The 17,180-nt window shown below is 39.8% G+C and overlaps 1 protein-coding gene across 11 annotated transcripts in view; it reads left to right on the forward strand.

Annotated features, from left to right (window-relative positions):
• Positions 1-17,180, forward strand: part of LOC134659129 (phosphatidylinositol 4-phosphate 5-kinase type-1 alpha) — a 91,281-nt gene that overhangs the window by 13,807 nt on the left and 60,294 nt on the right. For all 11 annotated transcript variants that reach the window (XM_063514741.1, XM_063514743.1, XM_063514745.1 and 8 more), the window contains exon 3: positions 2,098-2,236. In XM_063514741.1, coding sequence (XP_063370811.1) covers positions 2,098-2,236 — 139 coding nt within the window. The remainder of the gene's footprint in view (positions 1-2,097; positions 2,237-17,180) is intronic.

Raw genomic sequence — 17,180 nt, forward strand, 5'->3', positions numbered from 1 at the left:
ATAAGTATACGGATCCCTTTGTTTGACATAATTATTGAAAGTCATAATGTAATGATTGTTAGATTATCATTAGTCATAATTCTAAAACCGTTAACTTTTCAGGATTTTCGTGAGGTTATCCTATAGACAGAAGTATAGATAGTTTAGGTTAGGTTTGTTTTATTGCAATCCTGAAAAGTGACGTGTTTCTGAGAAAAACCAAATTATGACTAACGAAAACGTGGACCAACAACACATTATGACTAAACTTTATGGGAAACAATAGAGACCCAGATAGCATAATATACATATTATATATAAACTGCTAACCCTTTGATGTTCAAATTAAATGTTTTTATACATAATGGTCATCATTAGTGACTATCATTGTCATTATCACTTGACGTAATGATACTGATGATTCACAGCTACACACTAACTCTTGTGCAAGTGACCTAGTTCATTTAAAACAATGATGTTTATACATACAAGCCAATGATAAACAAAAGGTCACGTTTTCGCTTCTTTTTACACTACCGGTATTTCTATTTAGATATTTGGGGATATGAAAATAATGGGGGTCTCTATTGTTTCCCTAAAAGTTTTAAGTCATAATGTATTGTTTGCCAGCATTTTCGTTAGTCATAATTAATTTGGTTCAGAAACGCGTAACTTTTCTGGATTGCCATAAAACAAACCTAAAATAACCTATCTATAGGATAACCTTACGAAAATCCTGAAAAGTTAACGGTTTCAGTTTTATGACTAATGATAATATGACAAACAATACATTATGACTTAAAACTTTATGGGAAACGAAGGGACCCCGAAAATAAATGAAGAGGTTTCAATGAAAGATAATACAGCAGACTTTCCTTTTATTTTCCTTGATGTCAAACATAGACTAGGAATCCTCTAGACGGAGTTTAGAGCAATTATTTCATGAAACCGATGCTGCCAAAAATACTGGGGTGCGGGGGACGAGGTGAGCGAGTCCCGTGCCGTGATTGGTCCGTTCAAAGACACGGACGTCACACAAAGACACCGTGACTCGAAAATGGAGTAAAACTACCGTATATTTGTGGCAGAGGGGGTAGCGCTACTATGCTCAGTCTGGAGGATGTCTTGTCTGTGATGTTAAATATAAATTTTGTTTCTAACCATGCCAATTTTAATTTATTTCTGGCGAAGTTGTCGTACAAACAACAACACTCTTAACTGTCCATATGTGGACCTTATTACAAACGGCATAAGGTCCATCGATGGACAGTTAAGTGTGGGCGATGGTATGTCTTGATGACAGGCTTATTGAAAAATTATTCCCTTGAATCCTTTGATGATCTTTGTGTGTTGTTAATACTTATTGTTATCTATGTTGAAAATGCACGGAGTCGTTTTCTAGATATGCCTAACTTATTTGTACAAGTTTTGTACAAAGCATCTCTTTACTTTTTCATGAAGTTCCCGGTTGTTCTAAAGAGATCCATGGGCAACATGTAGAGATATTAAATTTTATTAATTAGGCGATTGAAATTGTTGAAAGCTCTGTCTGGTTGACCCTTTGATCCGAAATAGGCAACGGAATTCGGAAAATTTATCGGTATTTACGAAAATATCGCTGATGACAGTAATTTAGAAGCCGTGGCCAATAATTTAAGTGAAATCTTAGGTTGCGTTTCCACCAGAGATGCGCGAGGATGCGTAGCGAGGGATGTGTTTGTTAAGAACCAATATAGTCACTACACGCTGAACAAATGAAATGATTCTGGTGGAAATGCAGCCTCAGAGAGTGCATAGACCAAACACAACGTATTCCTTTTAGACTCCATACTTTTGGAAACTATCCTACCTGATTGTTACCTCTTCACGCTTAAACCGCTGAACCGATTTAGTTGAAATTTGGTATGGAGATAGTTGGAGTCCCGGGGATATAGGGTAGTTTTAATCCCAGAAATCACCCTTTAAGGGGGTGAAAAGGGGAGTGGAAGTTCGTATGGGGAATCGATAAATAGCAGATTGGATAAAAAACAAGCTACCCAAATTACTAATTCCACGCAGACGAAGTCGCGGGCAAAAGCTAGTGGTAATATATTTACTAAAAGAAATGTTTGTCAACAGCCGGCCGTGGGCCCCTTGGGTGCTATCAGCAAAGTGCACAAATCGGACCGGAAAATCGGGCACCGGCGCGTCGGAGAGGGCGGGGAGATCACCTACAAGAAAATCCAGTCCTCACAGATCATGGGCTCCATACAACTTGGTGAGTATTCACAATACACACGAGTCTAAACGTATAAATCGGTCCGGAAAATCGGGCACCGGCGCGATCCATACAACTTGGTGAGTAATATTATGTGAGGAGATAAAATAGTCGCCAAATATCCACAAATGGAAAGATCTTTTGCGATCTTTTGATTAATTAACACTGTTGGATAGTTATCATCATATCACTATGGAATCATTGAGCTATTAGAATAGAATAGAATAGTTCTTTATTCGTAAACACACAGACAATACACATAATTACACAAAAAGAACATAGTGAAAATAAAGTGTCACGAAATGGCCCCATCACAGCATGTTGCTGGCGACTTCCAGCGCTGATCTTCGGATGAGACCATTATTAGAATTCAAATTGTATGAATTTGTTACTCGATTTACGTTTTTCACTCACTCGAGAAAACAAAACGGTGTTCAAATTGTCTACAAATGGAGAATCGGTCCCACTTAAGGTTTGCACGACGGATCCGAAATGTATGGGAAGATTCGCGGATCCGGATCCAGGTCCGCAAAACTTCATACATTCCGAATCCGGATTGCAAACCCGTCCCACTGTAATGTTGGAAAAGTGGGACTGTGGAATCAATATGATAGTAGAAAGGAATTAGTTTAGTGTGTGAGATTTGCGAATTTATGGTTATGAAAATACGTAGTCTCCTTTATTTAATAACTATAGCGACTCACCCCGGTTTCGCACGGGTTAACAAATTATACATAAACCTTCCTCTTGAATAACTCTTGAATAACTGTATCTATTAAAAAAAAACGCATCAAAATCCGTTGCGTAGTTTTAAAGATCTAAGCATACATAGGGACAGACAGACAGCGGGAAGCGACTTTGTTTTAAACTATGTAGTGATTTTAATCTGGTAACATGTTCGGTATATATGCTTTAAGGAGTTTAAGGTTTCGATTATTGATTCTTGTTATTTTCTAATCCATGATGAATTTCAGGTGGATTCTTTGTGGTTGTTAAACTAGTTAAAAAGTGTGTTATGGGGGCAAGGTGTTGTACGTATTGTTTGGGATGACGGGCAATTTGTAAACAATAAACATGCGTATTTCTTATTCGATTTTCCAACACTACGCACCACAAATTACCTGTAAACAGTGGGTTTAGCCAAGTCCCAAGTCACAATTAACTGTTTATAGAAAACCAATGGAAACTTAAATTAATGTATGAAAATGATCATGTACGGTCAAGCATATTCTATTTCTGCGCCATTTAGCAGCTTTCGATTACTGGGCTATAACCGCGAAAATCGAAGGTCGCAAATTGTGGGCATCTGTCTCTGTCTCTCTAATTACACCTTCATTGGAGTAAAAGAGAAAGATCCCCGCAATTTGCGAATTTCGGTTTTCGCGGTAGCCCCTCTGAAATCAAATAACTGTACCCTGGCCCCGAACGTTTCGTCTAATCCAGGCCCTCAACTCAAAGTGTCCATTACTTATTTTTTCGCCATTTTGTGGTTCGTCCCATTGGGAATTTTGCACTAGGCCAAAGGTATGGTGCAATCTTTTCGAGCGATGGCGCCATACCTTTGGCCTACTATCGAATAGATGGCGTTAATTTTTGATATTGAACAAATTAACACATATCAGTAAAAGAATAAGGATCAAAGTCAAATGGCGTTCTAACAGAGTAAAGCTGGCCATACACACTAGGGTATGCCTGCACAGTTTTACCTGTACAGTTAAACTGCACAGGTAAACCCTAGCTGGGTGGAGCACACACACGGCAGCGGTAAACCTGCACAAACTCTCAGTTGTGTAGCCATGGCACCGTCGTCAGCTATGCTTGATGTTGACGCAGCACTATATTAACGTTATTGTTTTTAATTATAAAGCGCAAGAAAGACAAAAAAAATAACGACTTCGGGGTTGGTCCCATAATAAAAGTTGTTCAATATGAGTATGGCCTACATTATCCACACCTCAAGAGTATGGTCAGACATATGGTACCAAATCTCCATGTACTTATTATACTTCAAGTCTAAAAAAATAATACAAGAATTAAGAGCCAACAGGAGCTAAGATTTAAATATTTTAGGTAAATATACCCGTTTCACTAACGGAAGCGGCTCCTAAAACTAGTGCGATAAGGACAAGGCGAAAAATCCTGCGTAAAAATCTCAAAAATCGAGGTTTCGTACTCGACTGTTTCCTCCTCCAAAACTTAACCAATCATAACCAAATTTGGAAATCTAAATGATAATGACATTATCTGTGTCGGACCGTTTTGCTTTTTTGACTAATTGATATCAGTTTTGAATAGCACGCCTCTCATTGCGGCATAGTCAATTAGGCCATTTTGGCCATTTTTGAAGGGCTCTAGCGCCTTAAAAAACAAAAATATCAAAAAAAGCAAAACGGTCCGACACAGATATTGACAATATTAATCTGTGTTGAAAAAATCATTGCTCTAGCTTCAAAACCCACGGAGGAAACAGTCGAGTACGTTTGTATGGAGAAATGACCACTCCTGTTGGCTCTTAAAAACATGTTTTATCATCAGGGGAATTAGGCAGGGCTCTGATTTATAAAGTTAATTTAACTCAACTAGCGTTTCATTCCGCTTACGAGACTGCGATCAACTGAGGCCTGCGCAGGCGAACGCCACACACGCTCAGTTTTAACTGTACAGTTCAAGAGCACACAGGTAAAAAATATCTATTTTCATATTCGCGCAGGTCAACTGTGCAGTCGTAGAAAACTGCACAGTCGAATGCCACACACGCTCCTTTTTACCTGCGCAGTTGAACTGTACAGGTAAAACTGCGCAGGAGTACCCTAGTGTGTATGGCCAGCTTTAATTTTCTGTCGAAAGTTGGTAGTACATAAATTTACTGTGGCTACATAATTTACCATGACAGTCACTCTCTATACACTTCTCTTTGGTACGGTCTAACCTTGCGGACTTGCCACGTCTCTGTTAACCAAGCTATATGGGTTAAATTAACAGCACTGACAGCTAATTTTAGCCGCAACGCACAAGGTTGGGACTACAGGAAGCCATTGATATTATCCGGTACGGTGTAAATACTCTATCAAACTATAAATTGATGATTTACGGGTTTTGCAATAGTATAGTGTTTAGATGTAAGTGCTTCGTATAAGTGTAAACAACTGACCGAATTAATGGACTTCGGCGTGTTCAAATGTAGCCAAAAGGCTGACGCCGTAGTTCTACTAATACCTACATATACAAGGTAAGTAAATATCAAAATTCAAATTAGGTATATAAATTTTATTCCGATACCATAACTTTATATCCGCAACGCAGGCTTCGAACACAAACTCAAGAACAGCTACAGGCTTCGTCACACAAATGCAAGCTCGCCATCAAAAATATCGGAGCGGCCAAGGTGTTCACAATATCTGAACACGCACTCTAACGCCATGGGGGTTGTGCACAAATCACGCGAGGTGTTTTCGGCTACTTTTTGACCCCCCCTCCCCCTTGGTGATATTTGGTGAAGTTTTTAGTTACCCCCCCCCTTTAACCTTGCGTGTATTTTTTTTCATTCAACCTAATTTTAGGTTACGCGCTCCAAAATTTCGTAAAATAAGAAAATAACGAGCTATTTTGAAGTAAAATAAGATAATAAGGAGCTATTTATGTTTAACGAAGCCGAGAAAAAGTATCTACTCATGATGTGGTAGGTATTTTTTCTTAGTTTCGTTCACTGTAGAAAAATACACGTGAGATCTCCCTTTACCCCCCCTCCCCCAGCGTGATCTGTCGTGATTTTTTCGTCGGCCGTGTACCACTAGAATGAAGACAGGTACCATTTAGCGCTATATGACAATATGTTTAACAGTTACAGTCCACTAGGTTGAGTCGAGACGCGTGTGCGGACCAATTTTACGCCAAATTGGGCAATTTGGGGGCAAGTAACTATGCCGTACTCTGGTTTCAGTGGTTAACATGTCTACACAATTTTAAGGTTATTTCTTTTTTATGTTTATTATTTTCATGCAAAACAATAGGTAGGGTAATTCGCCAGTAACTGGCCACTGTTAATAATTGGCCACCAAATGAATTCTATTCACCTATAAAAAAGTTTTTGGCAAAAATTTCATTTTTGGTACAAGCTTTTATCGCTGACTGTACTTTTTTTTCCACAGACAACTAATACTCATCGAGACAATTCTAAAAACCCCTAACACAATTAGGTTCCGTTGTTTTATCACAGAGTTCCTACGACTACCTCCTGTCTCCATCATCAGATCAGCTCCATGGTACCATAATATTGCATTGTCACCCGATTTACACACGTATGCAAATTTTCAGCTTCATCGGAAACCGGGAAGTGGGTCAAATTTAACTTGCAAGATTTGATTACAGACCGACAAACAGACAACGGTCAGGTGAAAGTAAATAAAAGCTTGTAAAAAGAGAATTCATTTTAGTATAAGGTTTGAATAACTGGCCAGCCTTCAATGTCTAGCCGCTTTATACTAAAATAGGTGAATAGAATTCATTAGGGTTCCGTACCCAAAGGGTAAAAAACGGGACCCTATTACTAAGACTCCGCTGTCCGTCCGTCCGTCCGTCTGTCACCAGGCTGTATCTCACGAACCGTGATAGCTAGACAGTTGAAATTTTCACAGATGATGTATTTCTGTTGCCGCTATAACAACAAATACTATAAAAACAGAATAAAATAAAGATTTAAGTGGTGCTCCCATACAACAAACGTGATTTTTGACCGAAGTTAAGCAAACGTCGGGCGGGGTCAGTACTTGGATGGGTGACCGTTTTTTTGCTTGTTTTGCTCTATTTTTTGTTGATGGTGCGGAACCCTCCGTGCGCGAGTCCGACTCGCACTTGGCCGGTTTTTTTTTAGTTTAGGGCGGCCAGTTACTAAAAGCGGCCAGTTACTGGCGAATTACCCTATATTAGAAAGTAGCATTTATACGACCGATGGGCAACACAATAGGTCACTGTGACAAGGTACGAAATGGTACAGTCATCACACGGGATTGTTACGCCATTTAGGGTCCTAGCTAAATTGGTAGTTCATACTTACGCTATGGAATGTACAATTTATCTAGAACCCTAAATGTCGACTGTACGGACTGACGGAGCGTGACTGTACTAAAATGAAATTCCTTGACCGTACAATTCTTCCACTGGCCACACCGCCACACCAGACTCTCCAGAGCATCGATTTCTGCCAAAGCAATCTGTAGGTACGTACTACTGTACTTTAGTGGAATCCGCAGCGAAGGAAATCTGGCGCCTTGCCTAACGTCCTTTTAGTGCTTGTAATTATGTCTAGGCTATGTCTAGCCCTAAAACCTGGGTTTGACTTACTCCTTCCTCGCCCCGCAACAGTTTTAGTACTGATACGTTACAAATAAACAGTATTATGATAGGGTGAGCACACCAAACGTATTACTGTGGATAAAATGGCTACAGGAATTAAGTATACTAAGTTTGTACTAGTTTGTAGTGTAGAAACAATGTATTGCCATATAGGATATAGGGTCCTAAAAGACCTGTCCGCCCTCGGAATACCCAACTGGCGTGAAGTGGCGCGGATAGGGCAGAGTGGCGCTCTCTTGTGTCAGAGGACAAGATCCTTTTTGGGTCACTGAGCCAGTGATATAGGTACATAACTGGCTCAGTATGTATGTATAGGTTCCTACAACGTTACGTATACCATATTACGTATATTATATATTTCACTTCCCCAAATCTTCTGACACCATCTCGTTATATTACCTAAAGATTTAAATAATTACTATTCACTACTAAAACGTCACATAACTTAATTACTACAATGTATATATGACATTTATAAGCGGAATTGATGTGTAGTTTTGGCCAAAAACTAGTCGAATGCTTTAACCGGTCGCAAATGTACTTTGTACGATGTTTGTCACCAAGCAAGTGTACCCATTTCTGTTGATAAAAGTAACCCAGGACCATGTCTTTTACATCGAAGTCCCTTGGATGAATCCTTGTAATCTTGTAGGATCGGCAACGCGCGTGTAATTCCAATAGTCAGGGGGCCTACCGCGAAAACCGAAATTCGCAAATTGCGGGGATCTTTCTCTTTTACTCCAATGAAGGCGTAATTAGAGTGACAGCTAGAGACAGTTGCTGTTAATATTCTAAGCTACAAAAAACAGAAGAAAACTAAGGGATTCAGATCGAAGGTCATTGGCGTGGGGTGGGGGAGCCCCTTAATTCAAAAAAATCCTGACATTTTCGTGTTCCGTCCGCATTCCTGACAAAAGGCCAATATTCCTGACATGTCAGGAAAATACCTGACATCTGGTAACCCTAACTTGGCGTGGCACTTAAAATTTAAGGAGCCCCTTTCTCCATCTCAAAACCTTAGCTGGGGTACCTGGGCCCCTAGGCCCGGGCCCTGTGGTAAACATCATGTGGGCCGCACGCTTGTTTACCGCCGTCGCTGTATAAAAAAATAACGAGACAATCAAGGCCGGTAACACCAAACAAAAAACAAATTATGTATTAGAAATTTAAAATACGAACAATATGCACGTTTTACAAACTATTATTTCATATGTTTAAGGTTGGAAGGTCGGATGGAAGTCGCTTTCGTAAAAACTAGTGCCTGCATCAATTTTTGCAATTAGTCTGCCAAGCGGTACCTAGTCTCTCTTAGCGAGCTATGACAAAAGTCTAGACTTCAAGATGATTACAAATGCCTAAGTTTCAAGATGGATCATATTAAAAACATTTTGACCCTGACTTAGTGCAGATTGCAAAAGCGATTACAATTTAATTGGTTTCTCTTCCACTTTGTTTCTAGGTTAAATATCTATTACGAATTCGGGTATAAGAGGTTTATGAATTTGTTTGTATGTATGTTTGTAAGTACAGTCATAAGGTCTTGAGTGCTCTTTTTCTTCCAAGTAAAACGAGATGACAGTGTTTTTATTTTTAACTATCGATCCGCCCCGGCTTCGCACGGGTTAACAAATTATACACAAACCTTCCCCAAGAATCACTCTATCGACAGGTGAAAACCGCATGAAATTCCGTTCAGTAGTTTTTGAGCTTATCGCGAACATACAAACACACAGACGCGGCGGGGACTTTGTTTTATAAGGCGTAGTGATTGGAACAATCGGTCATTATGGCATCTTGTAAACTAGAAATATAGACATGTAAGTTATTCAGTTTTAAGCTGATATTCGATTGCGACTATAGCAGCATTACTGCTGCAGAATTGCTGGCGCAGCGTTATACGTCATCGGTATATAGATTTACCGCGAACTACTTAGACAAAGTAGTTCGACTATTTGCCTCTGTCTCACGTATATGCAAAGTGAGAGAGAGGCAGATAATGAATTTCGATGTTTGCGGTAGGTCGTTTGATCTCTGAGACGCTTTATTGTTGGTGACTGTACAAGTGTACAGTAATCAACAGGGTTGGGTAAATCACGACTTTTAGTAACTCATAAAATGGGGCATTATCTATGAAAAGGGACCTTATTGTCGATGGCGCTTACGCCGCACAGCGTCGCGCGGCATTGTATTCATATCGGAGCATCGTTAATAATGGCGTAACCGCCATCGACAATAAGGCCCCTTTTCATAGATAACGTCACAAATAACCGTTATATCTGATTGATTCCGCCTACGCTTATTATCGCGAATCGCATATAGCATTGACCACTTTTTTATGGAATTAATGTTAACAAATAAATTAAATACCAGTAAATTAGAAACGCATGACAAACCGTTATTTATCGACGGACAGGCTGAATTAATGATATTTGTTAAAATTAAAATGCAAGAGAGAATGCTGAGAGTTTTTACTATATATTTTTAAGGTTCCAAAGGGGGCATCGACCTTAGTTAAGTTGAACACATAGTTTTAAGTAGTTTTAAGCTAGTTACTCGTTGCCATGGTAACGTTCCCCTGGGTCACTCTTTAAAACCTGATTTTTAGGCATTTAAATTCACCAAACACGCTTTTTTGTGATACTTATAAACCCTTTCCATTGAGGGTCGTCTACCAAGCGTGTCAGAAGGTGGTGTACGATGTCTTTTAACAAACTAAGTTACTATTGTCTCCTGGCTGACCGGACAGAGTAACTACAAGAAATAGTTGATCCACCCTTGTAAAGCTCGGTGTACATCTCGTGCACTCGACGCTAAAGTCAGTCAACGAGCAAAGGGTACCAGCTGCCCCGCTCATAAAAAGTCCATATAAAAAAAAAAAGATCCGTACCTACCTCAAAAGGAAAATCGGAATATATGGAGTCATGTGTCTGTTTGTCCCTCCGTCTGTCACAGCCGATTTGCACTTCTCTATATCCGAAACTGCTGGGGCCCGTTTCTCAAAAGCTTGTAACTTTGTAATACAAGTGGAAGCACCTTTCTAACAACAGCTGTTGAAAAGTGACATCCGCTTGTATTACAAGTTACAAGCTTTTGAGAAACGGGCCCCTCGGCGTGGCCTAAACATTTTATAAAACACACAATCTATTTCTTGACTTGGCTAGTTTTATATTAATTATCAACTGTCAGATGTTCCATCAGAAAATTCCACGTCGTTTCTGTGAAGTCTCATTTCATCATCCTGCCTAGGTAGGGTTTGCAAGATCCGTCAATTTTTCGGATCCGGATATTTCGGATATTAAAATTTGACGGATCCGGATATCCGGATAATTTGGATAATACGGATCTGTATCAAGAAAGGTGACGAAATTTACAACGAACAGCTACTAAAATGTAAAATGTTCATACTTTAGTTAATTACAATTATCATTAATTATTATTATTATCTCAAAACGATATAAATAAGTATAATAAGATATTCAGTGTAGTCTTAATTAGGTATTCCTATTAATAATATTATGCATTTTTTTTAGGAGGCCGTAGTCGATTTGTAACCGAAAACGCCAAAAATGAAGTAATTAAAGCAAATTTATTTCTATGTATCTGCTCAGAAGAATTAATTCTAAAGGTGCCTAAAAACACCGCTTTACCTTCGGCGTTTTTTCTTAAATTTGCCATTATAAGCTCACAAAATATAAAATGGAGAAAAAGTTACATTTATGTACTTTTATTATTTTATACCGGTGTGGTGTGATATAATTTATACTATTAAAAAACGTACTTCCTTTACCTTGGTAAAATAGCTATACCTTCAGTCGTTAGATTGAAAAAAAATGGCTTGGAAAAAGTATCTAACTCATTTATTCAGTCCCCATTACAAAAATCTTCCATTATAGGTATATATAAATCCAGTTAATTACTGCAAAATAATGTGAAATTACTACAAAAGTTTCGGGAAATTAAGAAATTTGGGCTACAGCTTCTTAATAACGAGAAAAAAAAATCAATGTTAGTTACTCAGTTAGCAGCACATCAAGCACATGTTATTTATGTTAACAGAAGACTGGGAACGGACACGATAACATAAAAAAGTCACTGATAACAACACGCACAAGCACTAATGATGTTCCAGGTAGACTACCCAAAGGCGACTGAGCGAAAACCTGATAACAATTACTTTAAAACATACAAATATTTACCCTTATTCCAGTCAGAAGGCATGCAGGTAGCTCGTTTTAAGACTGTTACTGTTACTACTGTTTAGTTTAAGCAAAATTTGTATTTATTTTATGACGTTATCGCGTACCAATAACGCGACCAATGCAATATTTAACGGATCCGTGAGATCCGAAATATCCGGATCCTATGAGACGTTGGATCCGGATATTTCGGATATCCGGATCTCAAACCCTATGCCTAGGTCGAAGAACAATGGGAAACACCTATGACTCAGCTCTCCTAATTAAGATTATTATAAATATGGCGATGACCGATGTTCGTCTATAATTATATGTTTGTATTTTCCTTGTGGCTTGTACTACCGCAAACAAGTTATGGGCAGATTTTGACTTCGAAAATTTCACATATGGCGGCTCCAAGGATTTTAGAACCACGCTATGCTACGAAAAGTCCTAAGCCTGGTTATGGGTTTTATGCCGGCTGTACACACTCGTCGAGACACCCCGAGACAGGCCGCGAGAACGAGTGTGGTACATATAATCAGGGATGTTGCGGATGCCGATTTTTTGACATCCGCGGATGCGGATGCGGAAGCGGATGCGGATTTTTAAAGGCTCACATCCGCGGATGCGGATGCGGATGCGGATATCAAGATAGTGCCATAAAAAACGTCAAATATTACATTTTAGTAATTTTTATTTCAAAAAACCGGCCATGTGCGAGTCGGACTCGCGTTCCAAGGGTTCTGTACATTAACTGTAAATTTATAAGTTTTATAACACACTTCCGAAAGAGGTCATTAACTCAGCTAGTGAGGCAATATTTGTAAGTAGACTTAAGAAAATGTTAATTGGTTTGGCTTGTTACACTATAAGTGAATTTATGTTGAGAACTGCCGATGTCCAAAAATGATATTATTTAATCTAGTGATAAATTGATAATTATGTATATAGCTTTGTGACGTGTAAAATTATTTATGATTTTATAAATAAATATCTCAATCTCAATCTCAATCTCACTCCCACTCACGCTTGACTGCTCATTTCTAATAGTTTTTTTTGTTAATGACTAAATTACCTAGCAGTCTAGCACTTACGCCGATGCTAAGACGTTCCTGTACCGACCTGTTCCACATCCGCATCCGCATTAAATCCGCATCGATTTTATGCGGATGCGGATGTTGAAAATAATGCGGAAGGTCCGCGGTTGCGGATGCGGATGCGGATATTCGCAACATCCCTGCATATAATATTTAAAACCTTCGCGTTTTGAACACATATTAACTCACATTTATAGACATTATGTGTAGTGGGTGGTTTGAAAATGTGTGATGTCTACCCCAAACTTTTTCATACACTTTTCGTCGGGTAGTTGCACATGTTTCGACATTTTGCTGGGACATCAGTTAGCCGCGACCATGACCAGTCGAAACGTCGGTATATAAAGGTAATTGAATAAATTTCGCGTTAGACCCGTCTATAAATGTGAGTTAATGAGTGTGGTACATTGCTTGCATAGGCGTCTCGCTCTTACTCGTCTCGTCTCTCCGTTCTCTGATTGGGTCGGAGCGGTGACGAGAATCTCGGCGAGAGGCTCTCGACGAGTGTGTACACTGTACAGCCCGCATTACAGTAGTTTAGGTATTGTCTTTGCTGTTTCCAAAAGCTAGCATTGAAAATTAAATCTGCGCTAAGTTTTACTAAATATTTATTATTTTACTTTTGGACTCTGTAAAGTGTTATTAAGTTCATACATTCGGGTGAAGCGATTGCTATAGGCCAAATAAAAGTGGGGCGGTCAAATACAAACAGGTACTCTAGGGGCTCAGGCACACTTAGCGTCTTTCGAGCGGCGGCGTTTAGTCAGCGTTATGGAAAATGGCGTTGCGCCGGAGTTGCGTCGAGCAGCAATCATAGCCATAGAGTTGGCTAGACGCCGACGCTCGAAAGCGATAAGTGTGCCTGGGCCCTAAGAATACAGTGAGTCTGGGGCTAGAGCCAGCATCTTTCCTCATAAAAGAGAGATCACCTATGGTACAGTCGACGTCAAAGATATGTTTACACTTTTGCATCTTACTCCTTTGTAATAAGGCGAAAAATGTAAACATATCTTTGACGTTGTACCTATATAAGTGGCTATATATAGCTCTATTAGGGCTGAATTAGACGGCGCGCGAACTCGCATGCGATTTTAGTTACATTGCGGACTGTTGGTTACGTTCAATTCAACCGACCGATCAAAACTCGCAATGTAATGAATTAATGATACTCGCATGCGAGTTCTCACATCGTCTAAATGAGCCCTTAGACTCGCTTCCTGTATGCGGGTTCTGTACCTCAAAAGGAAAAAAAAAACGGATCCCTTATAGGATCACTCGTGCGTCTGTCTTTCTATCTGTCTGTCCGACCCCCCCTTATCTCCGAAACTACTGGACTTATAATTTAAAAAAAATACACAAAACAGTTCTTTACCTATAGATGACAGGAAAACCTATTAGAAATGAAATGTGCAGTCAAGCGTGAGTCGGACTTAATGTACGGAAACCTTGGAACGCGAGTCCGACTCGCACTTGGCCGGTTTTTTAGTGGCAATACGCAATAAGTAAAAATAATAGTTTGGACACCCATGGTAGGTTAAGTGAAGAATATAGAAATGACTTCAACGTAAAATCATTGTAACTGTACTCTCTAATGCAGTGTTTATACGCCGCCACACGTGGTATCGTCTGTCGATGATTCATGTGTTTATTGACATTGCGATACATGTGAAATATGTGTCACCATTAGGACGTGCCATTAATAATTACTTAGCAATTATGACGAGATTTATTAGCGGCACTAAACATTCTTTTAGGAATTGAATAAAAGATTTCGAAGCGATTTTCTGGCTCTCCTTTTGTCTGAAAGCGTGATGATAATAGTACATACTACATTATAAAGGCCATCCCACACTAGCGTCTAGACAACACTATGGCTGCTGCTCGACGCAACGTTGACGCAACTGCGCAGCGACGCCATTTTCCATAGCGCTGATCAGACGCCGACGCTCGGAAGACGCTAGTGTGGGTTCGCTCTAAAGATTCTATTCGTAGGTGTACGTCATTGTCATTGTATAATTATTCTTCGTAAGTTCAAAGGCATGAATCTCAGAATGGGATCTGTCAGGAAGGCGTTCATGGGACGACCGACTGGTGGCCGTCCGGTGGGTCGGCCCAGCTATCGCTGGGACAGTTACTTTACTTTATTTGACGTTCATAAGCGCATTGTAATTATGCCTTGAATAAACTATCTTTTATCTTATCTTATTTTTATCTTAGTGTGACGACGGATCTGCTTCGGCTTCGCGTCGGTAACTGGCAGGAAGCTGCGCAGGATTGGGACAGGTTTGCGAGGAGGCCAAGATTCACTTTGGATCACTGAGCCAACTTAGTTAAGTTAAAAGGCATACAAACTCGTCGGGTCTTATCTATGACGTGGCGGCCTTGCAAGTTCGCGACTTTGAACTCCGATAGTAGACAGGTTTGCGAGGACGAACCGCACAGCACTTGCATTGCTAACAGTATCAGGACTCTTAACGATGCGTAATAGATTAGGGAGTGGTGGGGATCAACAGTATCAGCACCCCTAGCACATGATTGGCGCGACAGTATCTCGCGGCGAGATAGACTACCCGTCTTTTCTAACTGTGTTAATAAAAGAGGGACGGGTAGTCTAACTCGCCGCGAGATACTGTCGCGCCAATCATGTGCTAGCCCAGCTGGACCCATAAAGATGCGTAGGGATAGGGATTCGCCGCTAGCACGCTGCTGCTGTTCGCTATCACTCGCGCACCAATCAATTGTAATACTTGTAGTTATTAAATAAATAAATATTATAAGACAATTTTACATAGATCGACCTAGTCACTCTCACAGTAAGCTCAATGAGACCTGTGTTGTGGGTACTAGACGTCGACATATATAGGTAATAGATACATAGAAAACATCCCTAAGTCATGAACAAATCCGTGATAAACACACAAATAAATGCCCTTTTACTAGGATTCGAACCCGGGACCTCTTTCTTCGTAGGCTAGAAGGCCCCGGCTACCAGTACCGACTAGGCTAGAAGGCCCCTCAAATGTAAATGTAGTTTATATCCCTCGGCTACCTGACGTCTACACGGTTGCTCATATTCGCTATACGTGACCCCCCCGTGCTAGTAACCCCCAAAGACCTTATCTATGACGTGGCGACCTTCAGTTCGTCACTTTGAACTCCGATAGCAGACAGGTTTGCGAGTTCCAATAACTTCGCAGTACATGTATTTATGACAGTACTTTATGTAGATATAAATGCCGCATTAACTCGAGAATCTCGAGGGTAATACATATTTAATTAAAGTTGCAAGCGATTTTAAACGATGTACAATCAGCTGCAGAAAGAGGTGACTGTACACGCGCATATTCGGTATTGTGTTCATATTAGGAAAAAGTAGAAGAATTTTTTTCGCGAATAATTTTGGCCTTTGTAATAATGTCCCATAGAAAAAACATTGCTTGAAAAACCGATACCCAATATGGCCTTAAACAGATCCCAACTATTTTTGTTACACCTTTTGTAATGTTTTGATTAGAATCGATATCTGTCAAAGCGAGCAAAATTTAGGCATTATTGTTAAGCAGTGGACCAAAAAGGAGGTAGAGGGACGACTTGGACGAATTCTACGGCGAATGGTGGGAAACGGCAAACGATGTTCTGCTCTTGTGTCAATATACTGGTCAGGCTATTTTCACTGTGAAGTTTGAAAGACAAGGTGAAGAGGAAACTGTTGCGTGTTGTAATATTCGGCTACTTCCGTATGGATTTGCTTAGTTAATAATTAAGAGTCTGTGCGGAAAGAGAAGAGTCGTGAAATGTATGGGAGCTCATACATTCTACGACTCTTCTCTTTCCGCACAGAGCCTATAAACTAGCTCTTTGGCTGACGTCTGTCATTTGAAGCATATTTTATTATAGTCTGGCAAGCTTTTGTGAGTAGAAAAATACGCGAATTTCAAAGAGTGTGAGAATAGGCCATCAATTGTAGAGTCACCAGCAGGGATCGGAACCGGTTTTTTGCAAAAACTTAGAAATAAATATTTATCGAATTATTTTATACTCGAAATGTAGGACTCATGTGTTTTTTAAGTTACGACTTCGTATTATTAGATTGCTCAATTAGAAATGAAGTAATTAGCAAAGTACGAAAAAATACCGTTTCCGTTCCCATACAAAAAATACCGGTATCCGATCCCTGGTCACCAGCAATAATATGTTACGCAACGAAGGCCGCAAAAATATCTGATACGATCTTATTTGTAGCGCAATAAGAGCGCGTCACATATTTGTGCGGCCTTCGCTGTGTAACATATTATTGCTGGAGACTGTACTTTCTGA

Source organism: Cydia amplana, chromosome 24, assembly GCF_948474715.1.
Source record: "Cydia amplana chromosome 24, ilCydAmpl1.1, whole genome shotgun sequence".
Classification (NCBI taxonomy): Eukaryota; Metazoa; Arthropoda; class Insecta; order Lepidoptera; family Tortricidae; genus Cydia; species Cydia amplana.